This window comes from Hypoxylon trugodes, assembly GCF_022578975.1.
Source record: "Hypoxylon trugodes strain CBS 135444 unplaced genomic scaffold F4822scaffold_6, whole genome shotgun sequence".
Lineage (NCBI taxonomy): Eukaryota > Fungi > Ascomycota > Sordariomycetes > Xylariales > Hypoxylaceae > Hypoxylon > Hypoxylon trugodes.
In genome coordinates, this window is record NW_026250021.1 from 204,376 (window position 1) to 224,975 (window position 20,600).

The following is a 20,600-nucleotide window of genomic DNA, read 5'->3' on the forward strand; positions in this document are numbered from 1 at the left end:
GCATTGAAACACTGCCGACAATCTAAGCCTATTGGGGTCTAGTGTACGAGTATCCCTGTAAACCCCCAAATTATTCATCAAGCCTTGGCTTCAGCTGAGATATCAGCTTCTTCATAAGGGGCTACCATCTTCTCTTCCATCTTTCATCAATCAGTGATATTTATTCCCAAGGAGTTCGTGATTTCGGCAACGTAATAACCAAGCCACGAATGTCCCGAGAAACCCGAGTACCATACTTATATTCTCTACTCTTCAGGTCTAGTGTACGAAGCGGATCTTCATATGTAACTCATCTCGCCATCAAACAATATGGCTTCAACCAAATTGGAACTTCACATCCGGCTATGCATAGGTCCAAATGCCATTCCTGATCCTAGATATCCTCTGGATGGCGTGCTCCAAGATTAGGTATATAATGTGTTGTGAATCGCAGTGGTTTCTTTCTCTGTGCTATTGACTTTCATCATCTAGCGTTCTCCGGGATCTCACGACAAGATGCAATTCAAACACTTCGTCTCTATCGCCCTCATCCTCTTCGATGGATCGAAAGCTTGTCTTCACGAGCACATCCAAGTACCCGAACTACGAGATGTAAAGGACGCCCTTCGCAAGAGAGACGTGCCAGCTCCTGTCAAAACCGCCATCCAAAACGTACGAGTCTTCGATGGCAACATGATAGGTAGACCCCAAACGGTCATTATCGACGGCGAATACATCACAGACAATGATGAGAATATCCAGCAAATCATCGACGCCGAAAATCGCATCCTTATCCCAGGCTTAATCGATGCACATGCACACGTCCAATCCGTCGAAGGTTTGGAGAATATGACTTCCTATGGTGTCACAACCATCTTCAACATGGCTTGCCCCAATTACGACCTGTGTAACTCGCTCAAGTCAAACCCAGGTCTTGCTTCATTATTCGTTACAATGCTCCCGGCCCTAGGACCTTCCGGAGGAAACACGAAGCTTAACCCGATACCATCCGAGCTACGCTTAACTCCTGGCGAGGATCCCAACTTTCTCGTCGATTACTCTTTCGGCAACGGATCCAATTTCTTCAAAACCGTAGGTGCCGTTGGAGGGCCAACCCAGGAACAGCAGAATCAGATAGTCGAATACGCGCATTCCTTAGGCCATTTCGTCGTCACTCATGCGCCGAGCGTATCCTCGTACTCGGAAGCAGTATCAGCAAAAACGGACGTATTGCAGCACATTCCCGACGACGGTGTATTGTCTCCCTGCGTCTTCAAGTCAATCAAACAACACGGTCTAGCCGCTACACCAACAGTCGAAATCTTCCGCCGCGCATACTTCGTACAACCGGAGATCATCGCATTTCTACGGGGTAATAACACAGCCAATTCATCATACGACGACGTAACCGCGAACGTGAAGCATCTACATCAAATCGGCGCGCCGATACTAGCCGGGACGGACGCCGTTGGTAACACAGTCCCCGCGGTCTACTTCCCTTTTGGCGAGTCGCTACACCAGGAATTGGTGAACTTGGTCGATATCGGCTTGACCCCCATTGAAGCTTTACGCGCCGCGACAATTGTGCCTGCGACGGTGCATAGGTTGAACGATAGAGGTGCCATTCGGCCCGGTATGCGCGCGGATCTAATCCTGCTTAACAGTAACCCGTTGGTGAATATTTCGAATACTCGGGATATCGCGCGGGTTTGGGCTGGTGGTGTGCAATACCGGAATGTGGTGAAATTGACAAGTACCTAAGCCACTAAATTGTTACTAGCAGCGTGAAGCATCTCGCCATTTGCTTGTACAGTTGCCGTTTTGATTTCTTTTCTTCCAGAGGTAACTAACTCTGAATAGCCTACAATTAAGATAATTCTTTCCTCGCAATTCTTTGCTAAATTGAGTAGGATGAAGGTTTCGAGTTCCAAGGTTCAACATGCCTTTTTATTCAGGGATAATATAAATATGCCTGCTTAGCCCCAGATCTCCATTCGTTCATGACCCGTTATATGCCAGGTACTCTTCATCCGAGACAATATAGACACATCTTCCAGCTCCAGCCTCCCTTCTAGAAGCCTCAACGGCAGCCGCCCCATCCTCCAACTTGTAGATACCCCTGATCGTTTGGCCAGCACTAGGACCCAACTTCAACACACCAGTTTCAACCAACTTAATCAAATCCTCAGCTTGTTCCCTCGTGTACATCAAAGTCCCCCTGATAGTCAATTGCCTATACATAACCATCGTATACGGCAACTCCACACCCGCCACCTGGCCCATAAGACTAACCCGTCCACCAGGCCGCACCGACAAAATACCAGCACGAATATGCGCCGTACTCGTTGCCTCAATCCCCGTCAAATCCAAGAACACATCAATAACACCAAACTTAGTAATAGCAGCAACATCACTCTCCACACTCCCACTCATAACAACAGTCTCCACCCTCCCAGGTGCAAGGCCCTTCAACTCCTCCAAGATCCCCTCATTCCTACCCATAGCAATAACCCGCGCGCCCATCGCAAGCGCAACATGTACCGCGCCGCCACCAAAATTCCCCGTCGCGGGCGTAACCAGGACCGTCTCCCCGGCCGTAAGATTAACATCCCTCAACCCCCCATATCCCACAAGACATTGCTGCACAAACGCCAAATCCCTAATACCAACCCCCAGCCCCTTAAGTCTATCCTCGTTAAAGCGTAACACATTCTCCAACGGCACTTTAACCAGCTCAGCCCAAGTCCCCGGATACGTGAGTCCGAGATGTCCTAGCACGGGTAAGTACGTAATATCCCGGGCCTTGATCTGCGGGTCCACGGTAACCAAATCCCCGATTTTAAGCGTGGTGGCATCGGGGGGTATGGCGGCGATGCGGCCGATGACATTGGACCCGCCGATGATGGGGAAGGTTACGGGCGCTTGGCGCGGGTTGCCTTTGCCGTAGACGTTGGCTGCGTAGGTGACGATCCAGTTATACAGCGGTTTGATGATGACTGAGCCGGAGTCTACTGCGGGTGTTGGGAGTGTCACTATTATGGGTGGAGCGGTGGAGGATGGGTATTGTAGCGCCTTGTACGTGCTTGGAAGCTGGGCTGGTTGTGAAGCCATTTTGCTTATGATGCCTGAGAAATAAAAGGTTGAGAGGAAGTGAGATGACTAGTACTTGTTCCGGGGCATAGTGTGACTTTAGAGAAACAAGAGTCTGCAAGGGATGTATAGAAGTTTCCGAGTCTGATTGGCTAGAAAGGGGGGCGCTGTTGGTGGTTTACAGTTTCCATTAACTCGTAAGGGGTTAGGGCTATGTACTGTGCCCCAGTCGGCTTTCAAGGGATGACGATTAAGTAGTCACTTGGATGGATGAGAACTTGGCGGCAGGGTTCCGTTTTCATCGGGATAGCCTTCCGAGACGAGACTCTATCAGTAACAGTCGAAGATGACAATTCGCGTTAAATAGTTCAGATGTGGAGACTTGTATGCGCGAATACCTAAGGTATCTTAGATGTAAGGGATGTGAGTAATAAAGATAATAAAAGGAACTCGGGCGTAGGTTTCATCGCATCCACCTAGGTAAGTCTTAACCGACTTTTGAATTTGAACGTTCCGGTTACTATATTCCTTCATAAGCTTATAAATCCGTGGCGTAGCGGTACAAAATATGTAAGAAGCCTAATGATGCTTGAACGCATCCCTTATGTGGGATTGTGAATGTCGAGGTTATGTATAATTCATCGCGTAGGTACTCTTCCCTCGATATAACAAGTTGACTTCCAAAGTGGATGGTCCGATGCAAGTTCTAGAACCAAGACTGGGATGTTCATGATTCGCTGACGAAGTAGTAAAACTTGGCAGACTTCGTCGGTCATCTCACCCAACGAGCTTAACCATGCTTTAGGTGATCCTTGACTTAGTGATTTTACCGCCTCTGGTAGCAACTCTTTAACATGGTCCATCATCGTGAATGCCCTCCTCGAACGTCTTATGCCGTCCCAAATGAACACGAATGAATCGTCTTCGTAAAAGCAAAGAGTTTCTACATCCTCCTGCAAACATACCTCGAGATCTTCATCATCGTCCTCGATGTTAAATTTTCTTCTTCGTTCTTTTACCCTTGGAAGAAGAAACTGAACTAAATGGTGAACCAGGCCGTTGTCTGCACCTCCATTCGTTGTCACGCGCCGTTTGATGCGACTGGCTTCCTTGATCCAGGACGGCGTCACGAGATACGGCTTTTCGTTGGTGGTTGATGTGTCTAGAGTGGGATTCAAAGTTGCAAAGCACTCGCACAAGCTGCGGCAGCGTGTCCGCAAGTGGTCCTGTGGATCTGGGAGCCCAAGCAAGGTATTCGAAGAGCTAGAATTCTTCACTGTGCTTACATAGTTAATAGCAATGGAATCGGCGTCGAAAGCAAGAGGAACCCCAGACCAGGGAAAATATCTCGAGAACTCCGTCAAAAATGGCTGTCGAGTAGCCAAAAGTGTTTTGTTTGAATCTGGTCTGAATGTGGCGGTCCACGACCTAGGCTCCGAAAATGTCTCGGATGTACTCTTGCCTTCATCACTATCGGGATCGGGGTGAATGATTAATGCTCCGAAAGACAATGGCCATGTTACTCCCCGGCGGTGAAAGTCGTCTAGCAAAGCACCGCTGGGCCAGTTATAGATTTGGTATAGATTGACGATATGGCAAAGAACTGGCCCCTCGAGCTTGAGCTCAACGGTATCTGATTTGTCCGGGTCGGCGTCCGTTCCCAACGATTGCCATTCAATAATATTAGCGCCAGGTCGAATGTCCAAGGCGTAAAGTAGCTTTGCCCAGGCAAAACTGGCGTTACATGACCCAGATGGCTGGAAAGTGGCCTTGTTTTCAATCAGATGCGTTACAAATGAATCTTCCCTAAGGACGGGTTGTTGACAGCGTCCACCGGCGTCAAAGGCTTCTACGGCCCATTCTCCGAGCCCATCGCGGAGGGCCTTATCCGCCTTTCTCCTCTCTAACGCTGCATCCCATGCCGGGCGAAAGTATTCGAAGAGAGCGGATCCCAAGCTTAGCGTTTGCTGGCTGTTTGTGATTACCTCACCATACGTATTGGTATTGGTAGAGGGATCTGACATGTTTGTTTAATTTGCGGGGGCGTTCTTACAAGTGTTGGGAATGTTATGGTGATGAATGATCTATGGCTGCCTTACTATACGTACCAGGCTCGATTTAGGAGGCCGCCGGTATATCACGTTATTTTTACGGCAATTTTTGGGTAAGTCCATTTTGGTCCCTTCCTACGAATCTTTATAAAGCTGGACGGTATGTAGTATTGAAAAAGGCCGCCGCTCGCGAACTTGATTGGATGCATCGTTGGAGATTTCCGGCCATGCTTTGCGACGCTCGAAATGTAAAAACTTATATATGGGTTAGATATCTAGAGGCCGACTATAAACTTACCATTAATATTTTTGACAGTTAGAAGAGGGCAAACAGTATTTTCCCGAAATATAGCTGGGAAAGTTTGTTGATGTTTTTGGAAGAAGATGAATGATGTAACATTTCCCATTTAAATGTACCTAAGTACTACATGAATGATGAGTCAGCAATACATAGACTTTTCATTACGTAATATTAGGCTTTCTAATGGTCCGAGCTCTACCCCCTGTAAACTCCGAGGTTGGAATTGTGACCGATGAATTAAATCGAAGCTCTTAAAAAATAAAAATAAAAAGGAAATGTCATCATTCCCAATTTCCGAGCTTCCATTCAACCCACTCCCAGCTCACCTCAGTCCGCGACTCGACTCGTGACGTGGCTCGTCTACATCTGTCAGCCAATTATTAATTCAGACGTAGTAAAGACGAGCAACGGAAAGGCGTGTGTGTTTGTTGAGTTGTGAGGGAACGATAGTCACCATGTCGTTGACGAGAGCTGAGAGGGTTGTCTCGTCGACCTTGAGGCGAGGAATAACGACTCACCCAACATCCCGACTACTTACACCGGCCGTTACGTTTGGATCCCTTCGAACATTCCACAATACTACCAGATCCCCGGCCCCGTCACAGCCATCCGTCACCGGCCTAGGCACCATCCCGCCCTCCTATTTCCAACGCCCCTCTTTACCCGCCAACACCATCATCCGCTTCGTACCCCAACAGACAGCATGGATTGTCGAGCGCATGGGAAAGTTCAGCCGCATTCTCGAGCCGGGTTTAGCTATTCTCGTCCCATTCATCGACCGCATCGCCTACGTCAAGAGTTTAAAGGAAGTCGCTATAGAAATACCTAGCCAGAGCGCCATCACCGCCGATAATGTTACCCTCGAGTTGGACGGTGTCTTATACACCAGGGTTTTCGACGCCTACAAAGCCAGGTACGTTTACTCTTCTATACACATTTCTACGTCCACACAATATTCTTCCTACCCATAACACTCGCCCCGCCGAAGAACCACAATACTAACCCACCTCCAGCTACGGTGTAGAAGACGCCGAATACGCCATCTCGCAACTAGCCCAAACAACCATGCGCAGCGAAATCGGCCAACTAACCCTCGACCACGTGCTCAAAGAACGCGCCGCCCTCAACACCAACATAACCGCCGCCATCAACGAAGCCGCGCAAGCATGGGGCGTAACCTGCCTCCGGTACGAAATCCGGGATATCCACGCCCCCGCCGCCGTAGTAGAAGCCATGCACCGACAAGTAACAGCCGAGCGATCGAAACGCGCCGAGATTCTAGAAAGTGAGGGACAACGGCAAAGCGCAATCAACATCGCCGAAGGTAAAAAGCAAAGCGTAATCCTAGCCTCCGAGGCCTTACGCGCTGAGAATATAAACCGCGCGAGCGGTGAAGCCGAAGCTATTCTCATGAAAGCCAAAGCTACGGCTTCAGGAATCGATGCCGTGGCGAATAGTATCAGTAGTGGAGGTGCGGCGGCGCAGGGCGCGGTTAGTTTGAATGTGGCGGAGAAATACGTCGATGCGTTTAGCAAGTTGGCGCGTGAGAGTACGGCGGTTGTGGTTCCGGGTAATGTTGGTGATATTGGTGGTATGATCGCCACGGGTCTCAGCGTCTACGGCAAGGTTGGTGAAGCTCAGAGCCGTACCATGGCCAAACAGCTCTTGGAGAAGGGTGAGGAGTCAAAGGAGGAGCAAGGCAGTGTTGTAGACTCGATGGTTCGCGAATTTGATAACACGACTGGTAGGGGTAGGAAGTGAAGGAGGAAACGGTCGGGAGGGTTCTAAGCTTAAGGCGAACGTGGTTAATTACGACTACACGAAGGCGGATAGGATGATGAGACAAAGAGAAAAGGAATAACGAGCTAATAACGAGCTCATTGTAACACCACTAAGCATGTCCTCGAATCCATAAAAAGGCGGTTGGGGGAGGCCACGCAGGAAAATACGGGAAAAGAAAAAACGTTCCGACAAAAATTAGTCGAGCACGGCGTCGGCGGATAGAGCTTTGTCACACCCTCACATCACCAAACGATAGCAACATCTGTGTTGACAAAATCTCCGTACCCTACCTTACTTACATCTTACCTTATTATGTATGGATTTGTAATTTACGGGACATTCATATATGGATTACGAAAAACGCAAAACGCAACTCACGGGGATGCTGCATTGGGGGGACGGGAAGGACTAGGACCTAAAGCATGCTAATTTCATAAAATAGGAGTCTTAGGAATGTCAATAAAGATAATCTAAGGACATATATAACACGTTCGATTAACACAATCCTGCCTGGGTGGTACTTCGGCGATATGATGATTTATCTATAATTCATAAGTGCTATTTAGTTACAAGTACGTACACCCACCGTAAGACAATTCAAAGGCGGCGTTGACGACGAATTCAAATCAGCTCTATTCCTAACGAACACCAACTTCATATCCCCAACTCCGTTCCGACGACTTCCAACGCCTTCGTTAATAGACTCAATGTGCCCTCATCTCCACTCGTGCCAGAGACCTTTAAAGCACTAACCAGCAGCGGGTAGAGCCTAAGCAAGTGCTTGCGACTCTCGCTCTCGACATTGGGCGTATCCGGGATAGCGTCTGGCTCGCTCCGTAATTCGACTAGTCTTTCCAATATTCTCGTAAGTTCGCGGCGTTGGCTGAGAGGTTGCGGCATATGTCCACGCAGTGGCTGGTCCGCAATGTAGGCTCTTATCGTAAGCGCCGCCCGTAAAATCAAGTACGATGCTGTTGTTTTTGCTAATCTTACATGCAAAGCATGGGGTGCTTCAAACGGCATGTTAGCCGCTGCCGAGGCCCGAGGTGGGAAAGCTGGTGTTGGTGGTTGGACAGTGATCTGAGGTGTCGATGCTTCATTATGGCTAGCAACTAAAGCAAACAACTCATCTAGACAAACATAACTCATTTTCTCTCGTTTAGCAGGGGGTGGGTCAATAGTGCGCCCTTTCCGCGACTTATAAAGATTTGAGAGCCCAGCTATGTCACTTCCATTGCTTCCATAGATGAGTGAAGATTCTGCAGGGGCAGGTGTATGTATAATAGACATGCGGAACAGATTTTCTGCGAATATCTTTCGCGTCTTATCCGTTACAACCTCCGCACCCAGGGAAGGAATGATAAGTTCACGGAGTTTTAAAAAGGTGGTGATGTCGAAATCTTGGTCTTCGGAAATATTTACTCGATCTGGTGGCGCATCGCAATCCGCATTGACTATTCCGTTGGCGACAGTAACGATCATATCCCAGATGTCCTGCAGATTTGATCGAGATATCTCAAGCTTGTGAAGTTCTGGAAGAGTAGCTGCCAAAATAACTAAAGCCGATGTTGTTGCCTGTTTCCATGGCTGTTCCGATTTCGTAATAATCGGGAATCGGTACTTGAGCACAATTGGTCTTGACAAAGCAGTAAGCGCAGTCAAGAAGGCGCCGTCACTATATATGCTTACATCAGAGGCATGGGTGATGATGAGAGATTGGAGGATTGACATGCTACTTTTCGACATAGCAACATAGGTGCGCTTCTGCGAATTCCGTTGATTCGACATGCCATGCTCTTCGACGAAGGCCAGCGAAATAAACTCTGATGTTTGAGATATCAACGCTGATGGCGCCCCTGGCAGATCGGTTCGAAGCATCTTTATCACTTCTAGTACTTGCCCTTGTAATGGCGTGGCATGATCGATATCCGCTATATACGTCCCAGGTGTAGCAACCTGCATAACTTCCCGCAATAGCGCTAACATTCGGCGAATGCGGTCTACCGTAAGATCAACTTGTATAAGGCGATATACGTCACGGAGAGCCGCGACATAGGCAAGAAGACAGTTTTGGTTGTCTGTGATTTTCCCTGTATTACCAGTCTTAGAGACCGGCACGCCGCGTGACCATAAGTCCCACGCCAAATCGATTGTGACCTTGTTGAAATTCTGCTTTGTGCCGCTCTGGCTATGCGACAGCATTTGTGTCAATGCCTTAAATGTCGCAGTGCTTATCTCAAGGACTTGAAAGTCAAGTAAAGAAGCAAAATGACCGAGAAGCTGTTGCCAATATGAATTGAATGTCGGATGTACGGTCAACACGTCGAGATAGTTGGCGAGAAGGCTTGATATGCCGTTAAGCACCACGACGGCTGTGTCGTACCAATCAAACCGGATTTTCTCATCAATTTCTTGTTTACCAACGTCCTCGAGTTCCTTCTCTATGGACGCCAGAAGTTTGAAGATGACCGATTTAATGCAAATAGACCATGCCTCAGGGCCAAGCCTATCTCCGTAAGCGTCGAATATCCGTAGTAATGTCTGGATGGCACCTTGACACTGTCAGTGGAGGGATATTATACAAGGTCGGCATACTTACTATTTCTCAAGTCAAGTCTTTCGTCGGTAGTGACGGTAGTCAATCTCAATAAGAGGAGCATCCATAAGGCCGCATCTGAAGATGCATCCTCCGCATTCGAGGCTTTCTCAACTAATGAGATACCATCAGGATCGTCGACGAGACTATCAGTAATCGCAAGTTGCTTGCTTCGACCAGACAAGAAATCAGAAAGAACCCAGAAAAAAGTGACGGTCTAGTAAATACACAGTATTAGTAGAGTGAAGCAACGCCATTGGATTATGTGACTTACCGTCAATGCGATATTCAAATCGTCATCTTGCGAACAGAATTTGTACAGGGTATCAACGAGAATAAGAAAGCAAGACTTTGGTAACGACCCGAGGAAGTCAGAGCAAACCAGCTGTAGAGAATTAAACGCAGATCTAATAAGCTTGCCAGATCGTGTAGTTAGGGCCAGAGATTGGCCGCCAGGGTCTTTTGCACTTTCATAACCGAACCTTTTTGGTATAAAGATACTGCCAATGACTTCGAAGGTAACCTCCCAGCCGCTCAAAAGTGCGTCACCACAGTCATCTAAAAGACTTTTAAGGCCCCCGAGTATGATTTTATGGATATCAACATCCGTTGAGTGGGTGGCTACAGAGGCCGCACGGTCTTCTAATTGTAGCGGCAGTAAAGAGTCTCGGAGAGCTTCTAATAAACGAAGCTGGACCCTACCACGAGTCTCATCGTCGACGCCAACAACTGCTTTGGCAGCGTCCAGAATAAGATGGACTATGATGTCTGCAGCGCGAGTGCGAATCGGTGCAGATAATTGCGCAGAGCTTAATGCACCTGTGAGCTCCGTCGTAATTCGCGTCCAACCTGATACATCTGGAGGATAACTTAAAAGCCTTTCAATATTGATCGTCGCGATCTCGCCAATCTTTGCCAAGGTAAATTGATCTTCTTGGCTAGGGCCCATGGGTCCGGTACTGGATATGCTAAGAAGCCTCCTATGCTGGCCACTCGGCGGCCGAAGACCTGGTATTGGCGGTGTCAGGGAAGGTGAGGACTGCGGTCGGCTTGAGGGTTCCGAGGCTGGCTCTGACTGTTGGTCTAATAAATTGCATACAGCATCAACAACCTCCACGAACGCTGTATTGGGAAAATCAACGGTGCTTTCAAAAAGTCTAGACGCAGCGGTTTCCACGGCCCTTGTTTCGGTACTAAAATTAGCCAAAAGCGAAGCCGCCTCGTTCTCCGCCCTGGCATCCGGACCCTTTCCGGCGAGAGGAGTTCTCCCGGGGGCCTTCCCGGTGGTGAAGAGAACGAAGTCAGCTTGCTGTAACGTTTCCAAGATAATCGACCAAGACGAGCTGAGCGTCGGGCCTAAAGCTATACCTAGATTCAAAAGTGCTCGCAAGCATAAAAGATTCCGAGTATTCAACGTTTGTGGTATGGTGTTAGCGTCCGCCGACAATTGCCTTTGTCTTTCACCAGCGGCACCCACTGGAGTGACTAGATTATCAACACTCAAAAGGCCCCTGGCGTTACCCAAGATACTATTGGGCGTCTCGGTAATAGGGCTAGTCGGGTTTGCTTTGGGTGTGCTAGGGTTGAGACAAGCACTGAATACATTCGGCGGTACGGCTGCTTTACCTAGGGTAGTCAAGAAAGCATCTCTTGGAGTTGTGAGATGAAGTAATCCAGCAACGTGAGCAAATTTTTGAAAGGCACGAACCAGGCCATGATAATATTCCGAATCAAGTGCAGCAAATAGAAAAGTGGAACACGTTGCAAGTATTGCCGGCCAGCATTCATCAATAATCGCTGCGCATATCTTGACCTCGGCATGCAACGGGTGATCCTGGACTGCTAAAGGATTGAGAGGTACGGGATTTTTCTTGAACGAACCAGATCTCTCGAGGGAGCTCAGTGTAGCAGTTCTTTCTACTGCTGTCTTGGGAGCATTGCTATCGTCATCAATTAAACTTGGAGAGTCCCTCCCCATTTCTGACTGTTTGGCATTACGCTTGCGCGCTCGACTATCAGGAGGAACCGTAAGGGGCAAGATAAACTTAGCCAATCCTTCCGATAGCGAAGTAATACAGGATAGTGTCAACGCGTAAACGTAAGACTCCGGAACAAGGGGTGGTTCGGTCTTGTCGAGTTGGTCGATGCAGGCAACTCTAACCGTACTCCATTGTGAGCTAATACCCGTGTTATGGCCCTCGCTCACAGATCCACTGATAATTCCAGTGACTCCGCTGGCTTCCAACATAGCTTGATCTGACGAACCACCCATATTTGCGTATGGGTTAGCCACTGGTATTGTGGACTGATGACCTAGCCCAATAACCGTTGGCTTTTCTGTGCTGACTCTAACGAATGTAGCAGTCAGAGTCTTGAGAATATCCTTCTCTCCCTCCCTAGAGTCATAGAATGCGAAAATTCGCCGGAGAAGAGGAGGTTCGGAGAATATGCCACGAAAAACTTCCATACATAACGCCCTCCTCCATGATGCTGCATCTTGATCTAGCAACTGGGTGAGTGTATCAAGAGCCTCACCGCCCTCCGATAGTAGAATATCCAAGTGTTTCCTCAATAATGTGTAAAGAATACGTACAAGTCGTACGGAAGTTGCGAAATTCGGTTTGGCGGATAAAGCCTTGATCACAAAAGGCATGACACTTGTGCGGAGTATGTGTGCTTGTTCTGGGTGTTGTGAACTTGTAAAAACTGTTGCATGTTGACTCAAGACCGATTCTATCAACTCTAGGCCAAATGTTTGGGGAAGACCCGTGAAGCGGAGATATTCTGGTCGTTGATTTTCTGTCATCAGACATATATCTCGGAATATGCGATATGCATCCATAGATGCTGCACGAAGTTGGACTTCGCCATCATCGGTAGGAGCATGGCCGACATAATTTGCATCAGATGCTGATTCTAAACGAGGTCAACTTTGGTATTCAACACAGATTTTAGGTCCCACTCACTATCTTCGGCTACCACTTTTTCGAATACAGTCATAACAAGCTGCTGTAGTGTAGCAGCAGAAGTATTATTGACGATGCCATTTTTGGTAGTCTGCAGAATGAAGCAAATATTCAATGCAGTGACTAATAGGTCTCCTTGGATCTCCTTGGAAAAGTTTTGAAGTAGAGTTGGTAAAGCTTGCAGAATCTTGAGTTGGACATCAAGACCAGCAGATGTTGCCTCGCGCAATGCCTCCAATACAGGGCTCAATTTTGATCGTGGCAGTGCCGTGACAAGAATGAGACGCGACAAGCATACGATAGCTATGCCGGTGAACTTGGCGTTCCTCGTCCCACATGCTATAACAAAGGGGTTGACGAAGTTAATCCTTTGGGAGAGTTCTAAATCATACGATGAGTCCTCTTGAATCTTCCAACAAGTCTAAGATAGGTTCATACCAGCAGCAAGCTGTGCTTCGCTTGTAGCGCGGATTCCTCTAAGTTCCTCTAAGGACTTCTCTGCTGCCTAGACAATGAGTCAGTGGATGTGTTGACACATATTTACCAAGATCATAAAGACATATAACGGATATTTTGATCTAGTGACAAAGTAAGGGGTGCGCGTGCCTGTCTAAGATCATTATGCTTTCGCTTGCTCTCTTGGATGAGATTAGTGAGCTCCGTAGAGAGGAGCTGAGTGGTCATTTTGGCCAATCCAGTTGAACAGAATCCATCGGACGAGGGTTTTTCAAGTTATGAAATGAATAATTTAGTTTCATGAAATATGGAACAAGAGTAGAAGTTATTAGAAGTGGAAATGATCAATCCGAGACTTTGCGTCTCACTTGGAAAGCTTAAGAGTTGAAGAGCTTCTTGCCAGATTCGTCACAACCTAATTGAAACGGATGACTAAGCCTGAGACGGCGCCACAGGCATCAGCCATAGCGTCCATCCTTGTCTTATCGAACTTTACGTAATAATCACCTAGAACGTGCGACCGAGGTACTTACATAATCTATACATCCCTACCAGAACGGCGGGACCTTCCCTGTCAACTGCGACCAAAGCCAACCCCACCATCCCGCATCATTCATCTTTAAGCATCGGCGACTTTTAAGGCTGCGTGACCTTCTCATCTCTTCATACCAATTCAATCACGTCGCATTTTAAGCATCATATCGCCACCACCCATAGAGGCACGGAGGACATCCGATAGCATCTCTGGTCTACCAAAGAGGATATTTCTTTACTCAATACCTATTGTATCACACGGAAAATGGGTGCCAAAATCCCCCGGAATTTCCGTCTCCTAGAGGAGTTAGAAAAGGGAGAGAAGGGTCTTGGAGCTGGTATATACTCTCCCTATACCTTCATTATATACTTATGATTTCAATGCATGCTAATAATATTGCGACAGAGGCTTGCTCCTACGGCTTAGACAACCCCGAAGATCTTCTCATGTCCGACTGGAACGGCACTATTCTAGGCCCCCCTCACGTTAGTCATACTATATCCACGTCTCATACCGATCGCTACCTTTCGCTTTCGAATCTTTAGGGTGCTGGAGCTGATCGGATATTATAGAGCGTACACGAGAACCGAATCTACTCCGTCAAGATGCACTGCGGTGACCAATACCCGGACAAGCCACCTACCATCCAATTCGTCAGTCAAGTCAACCTACCGTGTGTCAACCAGAAGAATGGAATGGTCGATCCTACCCAACTACCATGCCTGGCAAACTGGAAGCGAGAGAACACCATGGAGACAATTCTCATCGAGCTTAGAAGGTTAGTGTGATAGCAATTATTGGGCTTGGCACAAGATACTACTCCAGCTTGAACAAAATGCTGATATTTGTTCACTATCAGATACATGGCATCGAGCCAGTGTAAGAAGCTGCCTCAACCACCTGAGGGATCGGTCTACTCTTAGGACGAAGGTAGAAACGAACCTCAGCTGGAACCGAGGCCCGACACAACAGAAACAAGCAACCCGGGACCCCCCATGGGATACCCTTGGCAGATCACAGGGGGAGTCTAATGCGATACAACTTCGTTGATTATTCGCAGTGCACTCATATTTGTACTCATTTGACGAACTTGCCACATCATAACGAGATTAGATTCATGAGCAGAAGGGCATCAATTCGACGAGGTAAGAGGGTTGGCTTGGAGTTTAGGCATTAGCAATTAAGAAATTCAACAAATTCTTCCTTCAGAGTATTGACCTAACAATCGCAATACATGCGACGCAGATTATAACTGGTAGAGCTGTGATAATACCCTTGAAGATACTGAGTTATACGTATTATAGGGGACTCATTTAGATACACGCACGTGATCGCGCGAAGCTAAATCGGTGCGGAAATCGTTCCGCTGTTTAATTGAAAATTTCCCAAATTCAATTCCTCTTAGCAATTTCTAAATTTATATAGCAAAGAATGATGGCCAACACTCACAACCCTCAATGTCCATATGCCATCATTCTTCATACCAGCCCGAAATTCCCGGCATCGGACAGCATGTGAGGTCTTTTTACTTTAGCCCGCCATCTATCTAAGCAAATATTTAACAAACTAACATAACAATTCCCACACCTAGGTTTCGCACTCTACCGCGCACTCCTGCGTCAAGCCCCACGTATCCAACTCCCCGATGACATAGTCGCCGCCCGTCGGGGTCCCGTCGACCCCATCACCCACCTAATCCGGCGCGCCTTCCGACGTAACCGCGCCGACACCAGTCCGCGGATCGTCTATCCAGCTCTCAAGGCGGGGTACCAAATCCTAGCTTTGTTACGATCCGCCGCTTCTTCCCCCGCCGAGACCTCCACGTCCATCAAACCTACCAAGGCTTCGGAGTCGACTCAAACTACGAAGACCCGCAAGTCCTCAAAGACTGCCACCGCCCCTAATGCCGACTACAACGCCATAATATCCCTCCTCCGCGCACGCCTAGCCGAACGCACCCGCTCTCTCATCGCAAATCCCACCCCGCCCTCCAAACCCTCCAGCGCACGCCATCCCAACGCCATCCCACTCCTCATAAACGTAGCCCCCTCCCCAACCCCCACGAACCCAAACCCACCACCCAAATACATATCACCCACACGTCCGCGTCCACTCCCCCAACTCGGCGGCTCCGGACGACGGCAAATCCCACGCTTAGAAATGGCATCCGACTTCCCGTTCCTGCGTCTCAAAAAACCACAACCGACGGTGCTAAGCCACGTTCTCCACCAAAAGATAAAAAAGCGGCAAATACGCACAGAGACGCTAATCAGGTTCCGCGAAGACTCGATTCCAGATGCCGAGCTCGAGGACGAATGGGAGAATATCCTAGCCGACACGATGGAGAAGTGGGATGGTGGAAATAGTAATACCCGGCGCGCCGGACGTGCGGGGAGGAGTATGGCGCAGGAGATACGCAAGGACTTAAAAACGAGGAATACGTTCCGCGAGACGATATCGACGCATGGGCTCAGGTATATGGAGGATATGTTGACGCGGGAGCGGTTAGATCTTATTGCGCGGGCGGATGCTATGCGTGGGATTATTGAAGAAGAGACACGGATGGCGGCATGGGAGAAAGAGCAGCGTAGGACTGAGAAGCGGAAACGCTGGGAGGCTAAGATGTTGGAATTACATGGAGAAGGGTGGCAGAAGCAATTCCCTAATTTAGAAGAGAATAAAGCTCGCATCTAGTCACATGGGGAGGTAGCTGATCTTGTAAGATGTGATGTAGGTATTATCTACGAAGTTTGTAGCGAAAGACTAGCTACATTAAAATATATACCCCCATTTCCGATCCATAATCATTGATTAATATGCCAAATAAGTAGTTTTAAATGCTCCCGAACCCCTTTTCAATTCTGATCGTTACCATCGTATATAAATAACCCAATAATAATGTCCAGATAGACGCGCTTTTCAATCCGTGCCATGTATATATAAATATGAACGAAAGACGTCAACGCTATCAGAATACCTACGCACGATGCTTTAATCCTTAATCACAGAGTTCCAAAATGAAGTCGCGATATCTTTCGGTCTAAAAGCAGGAGCTCGCCCGAGACATGTAGCGTGGTTAATTAAATCTATAGTTAAGGTTAACTGGCGGTAGAATATTAGGCAGTGAGAAGGTGATTGTGACCTTACCTGAAATGAATGAATTTACATCCAGGACAACTCTCTTCGGGGCTATTTGCGTGTTTGTAGCTGCTGGCATTTGATGCGGGAATGCATATGGCTCGGTGCTGGTGTAAGGATTTACCGTCATATTATCGAAACCGGTGAAGGATGGAATACCTATGCCAGCGGTAGGCATATTTCCATAGAGGGTTGAGGTGACAGAAGTAGGCGCCCAGGGATCGTTTTGCGACGAGGAAGCACTAGAATTCAAGGGAGGATCAATCCTCGTTGGAAAGGCAGTACCTCCTGATCCAGACGAGACATCGGTAGACATTCCGGGATTATAGGATTGGTTCCCAGAAAACCCGGGTGGGACATTAGGAGGGATGGTCTGCATGAGCTGGATCTGAGAATGTGTATGTACGTCGGAAAACGCATCCGGTTGAAGCTCGATTGTATGTATATCGGCCGACGTAGGAATAATAATCCCATTCTGTGCCAGATAAGTCTCGACCTCGCCTGAATCAAACCACGTACCCTCCCACCCACTCATATTAATGTACTGCGACACCCCGAGTAGAGTATCGCGCACCCTCATAGTCGGTTCGTCGAAAGGCCCCATCGCATACCCCGTACTCTCATAATTCGATGATCCCGAAAGACTAGAAGGGCCATCGCCCCGGTAAGAAAAGTGAGTGCCTGAACCTCCAAGCCTATGGAAGGGATGTTCCCAGTAATTCAAAGGTTCGTCCCTAACTTTAGCAAGCGTTGCTAGTGTTCGTGTTCTAATCTCGTCCATAGTTTCAAACAACATGACGAAGCCAAAAACCCGCGATACCTTAGCAGGGGGTGGATTGGGCATTGATATTAGGGCCGCTGCTCTTTCGACAGCGTGACGGTGCAACCTCCGAGCAAATGACCACTCGTTGAAAGACATTGTCCGAGGGCCAGTGAGTCGGTTCCAGGGATGTTCAGCCCAGCCAGAATACGCCGGGTTTCCATAATTCATATTGTCCAAGAAATTGAGCCCAAAACTAGCATTATCCGAATTCGGCGCTGTAACAATTTCGTATTGTTGTGGCTGTGGGTTGCTCAATGTAGGATTCAAGTCAGGCATCGTAGACGGTATCTCTTCCGGAGCCACAGACTCGTGTGAAACCGTTATTCCACCCCATAGTTGCGTTGTCTCATCCTCAGGCAATGTAGTGACGGGTTCCTCGCTAATTGCGGCCGCATCTTCGGTCCTCTGAGCATCCTGAGCATCATCGGATCTTTCTTCCGGGCTATCCCGGTCGCTTTTAGGGCTATTCTTGTCTTGCGTCTCTTTGATAAGCGACTGAAGTCTTTGAAGCTGCTGTCCAAACTCGGGCGCCTGAGCCAAGAGCCCACGCTTTGAAGCATAATCGAATAGGTCTTGGTACGCATTGTTTATCTCGCTGTTTACTTCCTTGAGATTGTCTATCTTCTCCTGGAGATCGGTAATAGCATTCTCTTTTCGATTGCGATATGCTCTCTGTGCAAGCCGAATTTGAGTGCGCCGACGCTAATCTTATATGTAAGCATGAATCTCGGCATCTACTCAAATATGTACAGGATTAGAACGGCCCAAGCCAAGTAGACCATTGATTTCATAGCACAAGAACTTTCATATAAGTAGATAAACTAATTAACGAAAGATAGAGATCGGAATCTCTCACTAACCTCGGTGGGAGTCTGGTCCTTGGTTTCTAATCGCGGACGGCCCCGCGTCCTCTTCACTTCTTCTGCTGTATCCCTCTGTTCCTCATCCACCGCTTTTCTCCCTCTCTTCTTCGGATTCGGGGCATTATCAACGGGAACAACCGTCGCGGTAGGTTTCAAGTTAGCTTTGGAAGCAGATCGCCTTGAATAATGTCCTTCATTATATTGTTCGGCACTAAGCACGGCCAAGTCGGTATGGTAGTATCGCATTTGTGCCGGCTGTGATACCGGCGTGGTAGTAGAAGCTGGGGGCAATTGAAGGTTCACTCGCGATGATTGAGAACCAGATTGTACTCCGCTATTACCGGGAGTATTCTGGGTTAATGCCGTCCCGGTTACAAGAGGTGGATGCGAATGTTCATGAAAACCGGCAGGAAATTCTCCTACGCCAGTGAAAATAACTGGGGGGTAAGCTCTAAATGAGAAGGAAGGTGTTGATGTTGTCAAGAGGGGCTCTGACAAATCATCTCGTCGGGGATAAGGCTGACTAGGGTATCCCCTATAGCTATATGCCTGCAAGCCATTGCCATCATTACCAGTGAAGTGTGACTGGATTCCGGGATTTGGTGGTGACGTTGAGGACATATGGAGGTACTGATAAAGACCCAGACCCCATATTGTGTACCAATGTAGAATCCGAGACGTCCCCTAGGATGCTCCGTATAGGCCTTAGAGGGGTCCAACGTTGCAACCTTGAATCTAGAATGAATGGGGCCGGGCTTTTTGCCTTGCTCCCGAGTGGTTCAGAATGGACTCAGCGGTCAAGGTATCCGTCCCAACTTCTCTCTTACACCGAGAGCGGCAATGGGGACAGATGGAGACTTCTAGTTGTATAAGAGTACCTTAGGTAAGTGAATGCGAAGGGACTGTAACGATCTTGGACCAATCCATCCAATTCGTGTTAGTTGAGGTGGTGGGTAACCAATAGATCCGAGGTTGCGTTGGAATGATTAGTGAACAAGTAATCGGTAAGTTTTGGCGCCGCGATTAAATTTGTAGCGGATAATAATTAATAATTGCAACGAGCTGTGATTGGACATAGGTCTTCTGTTACACAAGAAGGAAGCACGTGATAAGTGCGCTGAGTAACAATCTTAGTCATTATGTTTTTTTTATGGCAAAGATCCATGGATGAGGTAAGGCAAGATGGCGGGGAGCTGCGGGGTTACTTCAGGGGTAGTCCGACTTACATAATAAACCAAGCTAGTCCTTGTAATGAGTAATAGCCCCTGTAACCCCTGTAGTCTTTGTAGCCCCTTGAGATTTTTGCTTTTTTTTCTTCTTTTCTTTAATATACCCAACAAAATTCTATTCGATAACTATGCCGTAGTTATATACAAACCCATTTGCCTAGGAATTATTTATATCTAGGACTTTATTTTTTTTGTCATGTTGAGATGTTGACGATACTTACTTAGATAGGCATAACGTACGGGGAAAGGCGGAGCGAATAGCTTCAAATTCGACTCGCAGTTACAATAACCAAATCGTTGAGTTGTGGACGGTCCTAGATTTTATGGGGTTACACATATACCTAGATATCTGTATGTATCCTTGTTAATTAGTTGCAATTTGAAGAATTGTCTGAGATACCCAGATACCCCAGGCATCTATTCATAACCTTTTTTTACGTCTTAGCAATTTCACTTATATGGAGTCGAGTCTATTCAGACGTACAAAAAATCCTATGATGATCTATACCCAGGTAGACACTGGCCAGCTAGTGTAATTACGTGTCCTTTCCCGGTTTATTATGAACATCCAGCAGTGCGTATACATGTCATTATGTTATACAGTTGTGATTTCAACTTAACTCCCAAGTATCATAACCAGAACCAGACCCTTTAAATACCGGTATGCTTATTTAACTCTATTTTTAGTATTAAATATGTACCAGCTCAAAGCTGGTACGCCACTATATCTAATTTCCGATGAACCATGTCTTGTACCGGTACAAGAGACGGCACAACTGTATGCGTTGGCT

General features: G+C 47.6%; 8 protein-coding genes across 8 annotated transcripts; 4 read left to right on the forward strand and 4 right to left on the reverse strand.

Moving 5' to 3' along the window:
* The first annotated feature begins 114 nt into the window (after nt 1-114).
* F4822DRAFT_405652 (uncharacterized protein) lies at nt 115-1,888 on the forward strand. The gene has a single exon (XM_051458319.1). The coding sequence runs from the start codon at nt 496-498 to the stop codon at nt 1,738-1,740; it is 1,245 nt and encodes a 414-aa protein (XP_051312941.1). The 5' UTR covers nt 115-495; the 3' UTR covers nt 1,741-1,888.
* F4822DRAFT_275698 (alcohol dehydrogenase GroES domain-containing protein) lies at nt 1,887-3,399 on the reverse strand. Its single transcript, XM_051454790.1, has one exon. The coding sequence runs from the start codon at nt 3,088-3,090 to the stop codon at nt 1,978-1,980; it is 1,113 nt and encodes a 370-aa protein (XP_051312942.1). The 5' UTR covers nt 3,091-3,399; the 3' UTR covers nt 1,887-1,977.
* Nucleotides 3,399-5,326, reverse strand: F4822DRAFT_275654 (uncharacterized protein). The gene has a single exon (XM_051454788.1). It carries the CDS (start codon nt 5,091-5,093, stop codon nt 3,708-3,710), a length of 1,386 nt encoding a protein of 461 aa, XP_051312943.1. The 5' UTR covers nt 5,094-5,326; the 3' UTR covers nt 3,399-3,707.
* Nucleotides 5,327-5,876: 550 nt separating this feature from the next.
* Nucleotides 5,877-7,182, forward strand: F4822DRAFT_429932 (uncharacterized protein; the record flags this gene model as incomplete). The annotated part of the gene is made up of 2 exons (XM_051461184.1): nt 5,877-6,334; nt 6,435-7,182. 2 exons carry the CDS (start codon nt 5,877-5,879, stop codon nt 7,180-7,182), a joined length of 1,206 nt encoding a protein of 401 aa, XP_051312944.1.
* A 530-nt stretch (nt 7,183-7,712) lies between these two features.
* On the reverse strand, nt 7,713-13,449 carry F4822DRAFT_443972 (uncharacterized protein; the record flags this gene model as incomplete). Its single annotated transcript, XM_051463164.1, has 6 exons — nt 7,713-9,755; nt 9,803-10,016; nt 10,074-12,715; nt 12,766-13,146; nt 13,204-13,270; nt 13,372-13,449. 6 exons carry the CDS (start codon nt 13,447-13,449, stop codon nt 7,858-7,860), a joined length of 5,280 nt encoding a protein of 1,759 aa, XP_051312945.1. The 3' UTR covers nt 7,713-7,857.
* A 358-nt stretch (nt 13,450-13,807) lies between these two features.
* On the forward strand, nt 13,808-15,152 carry F4822DRAFT_405656 (UBC-like protein). Its single transcript, XM_051458320.1, has 4 exons — nt 13,808-14,093; nt 14,162-14,241; nt 14,329-14,534; nt 14,616-15,152. The coding sequence occupies exons 1-4, from the start codon at nt 14,021-14,023 to the stop codon at nt 14,677-14,679; spliced, it is 423 nt and encodes a 140-aa protein (XP_051312946.1). The 5' UTR covers nt 13,808-14,020; the 3' UTR covers nt 14,680-15,152.
* F4822DRAFT_405658 (uncharacterized protein) lies at nt 15,153-16,492 on the forward strand. Its single transcript, XM_051458321.1, has 2 exons — nt 15,153-15,270; nt 15,348-16,492. Exons 1-2 carry the CDS (start codon nt 15,222-15,224, stop codon nt 16,448-16,450), a joined length of 1,152 nt encoding a protein of 383 aa, XP_051312947.1. The 5' UTR covers nt 15,153-15,221; the 3' UTR covers nt 16,451-16,492.
* Nucleotides 16,493-19,735, reverse strand: F4822DRAFT_405660 (uncharacterized protein). Its single transcript, XM_051458322.1, has 3 exons — nt 18,578-19,735; nt 16,904-18,419; nt 16,493-16,842 (listed from the first exon to the last, which is right to left on the reverse strand). Exons 1-3 carry the CDS (start codon nt 19,199-19,201, stop codon nt 16,748-16,750), a joined length of 2,235 nt encoding a protein of 744 aa, XP_051312948.1. The 5' UTR covers nt 19,202-19,735; the 3' UTR covers nt 16,493-16,747.
* Nucleotides 19,736-20,600: the final 865 nt, after the last annotated feature.

What these genes read in the sequence shown, in the direction of transcription:
- F4822DRAFT_275698 (XM_051454790.1), bottom strand. Translation starts at nt 3,090, where the DNA reads ATGGCTTCACAACCAGCCCAGCTTCCAAGCACGTACAAGGCGCTACAA.
- F4822DRAFT_405652 (XM_051458319.1), top strand. Translation starts at nt 496, where the DNA reads ATGCAATTCAAACACTTCGTCTCTATCGCCCTCATCCTCTTCGATGGA.
- F4822DRAFT_405656 (XM_051458320.1), top strand. Translation starts at nt 14,021, where the DNA reads ATGGGTGCCAAAATCCCCCGGAATTTCCGTCTCCTAGAGGAGTTAGAA. An exon ending in CTATTCTAGGCCCCCCTCAC is followed by an intron (nt 14,242 to 14,328) that starts GTTAGTCATACT and finishes CGGATATTATAG; the next exon opens with AGCGTACACGAGAACCGAAT. An exon ending in ATTCTCATCGAGCTTAGAAG is followed by an intron (nt 14,535 to 14,615) that starts GTTAGTGTGATA and finishes GTTCACTATCAG; the next exon opens with ATACATGGCATCGAGCCAGT.
- F4822DRAFT_275654 (XM_051454788.1), bottom strand. Translation starts at nt 5,093, where the DNA reads ATGTCAGATCCCTCTACCAATACCAATACGTATGGTGAGGTAATCACA.
- F4822DRAFT_405660 (XM_051458322.1), bottom strand. Translation starts at nt 19,201, where the DNA reads ATGTCCTCAACGTCACCACCAAATCCCGGAATCCAGTCACACTTCACT. An exon ending in AGGACCAGACTCCCACCGAG is followed by an intron (nt 18,420 to 18,577) that starts GTTAGTGAGAGA and finishes ATATAAGATTAG; the next exon opens with CGTCGGCGCACTCAAATTCG. An exon ending in TGTAAATTCATTCATTTCAG is followed by an intron (nt 16,843 to 16,903) that starts GTAAGGTCACAA and finishes CCTTAACTATAG; the next exon opens with ATTTAATTAACCACGCTACA.
- F4822DRAFT_405658 (XM_051458321.1), top strand. Translation starts at nt 15,222, where the DNA reads ATGCCATCATTCTTCATACCAGCCCGAAATTCCCGGCATCGGACAGCA. An exon ending in TTCCCGGCATCGGACAGCAT is followed by an intron (nt 15,271 to 15,347) that starts GTGAGGTCTTTT and finishes TCCCACACCTAG; the next exon opens with GTTTCGCACTCTACCGCGCA.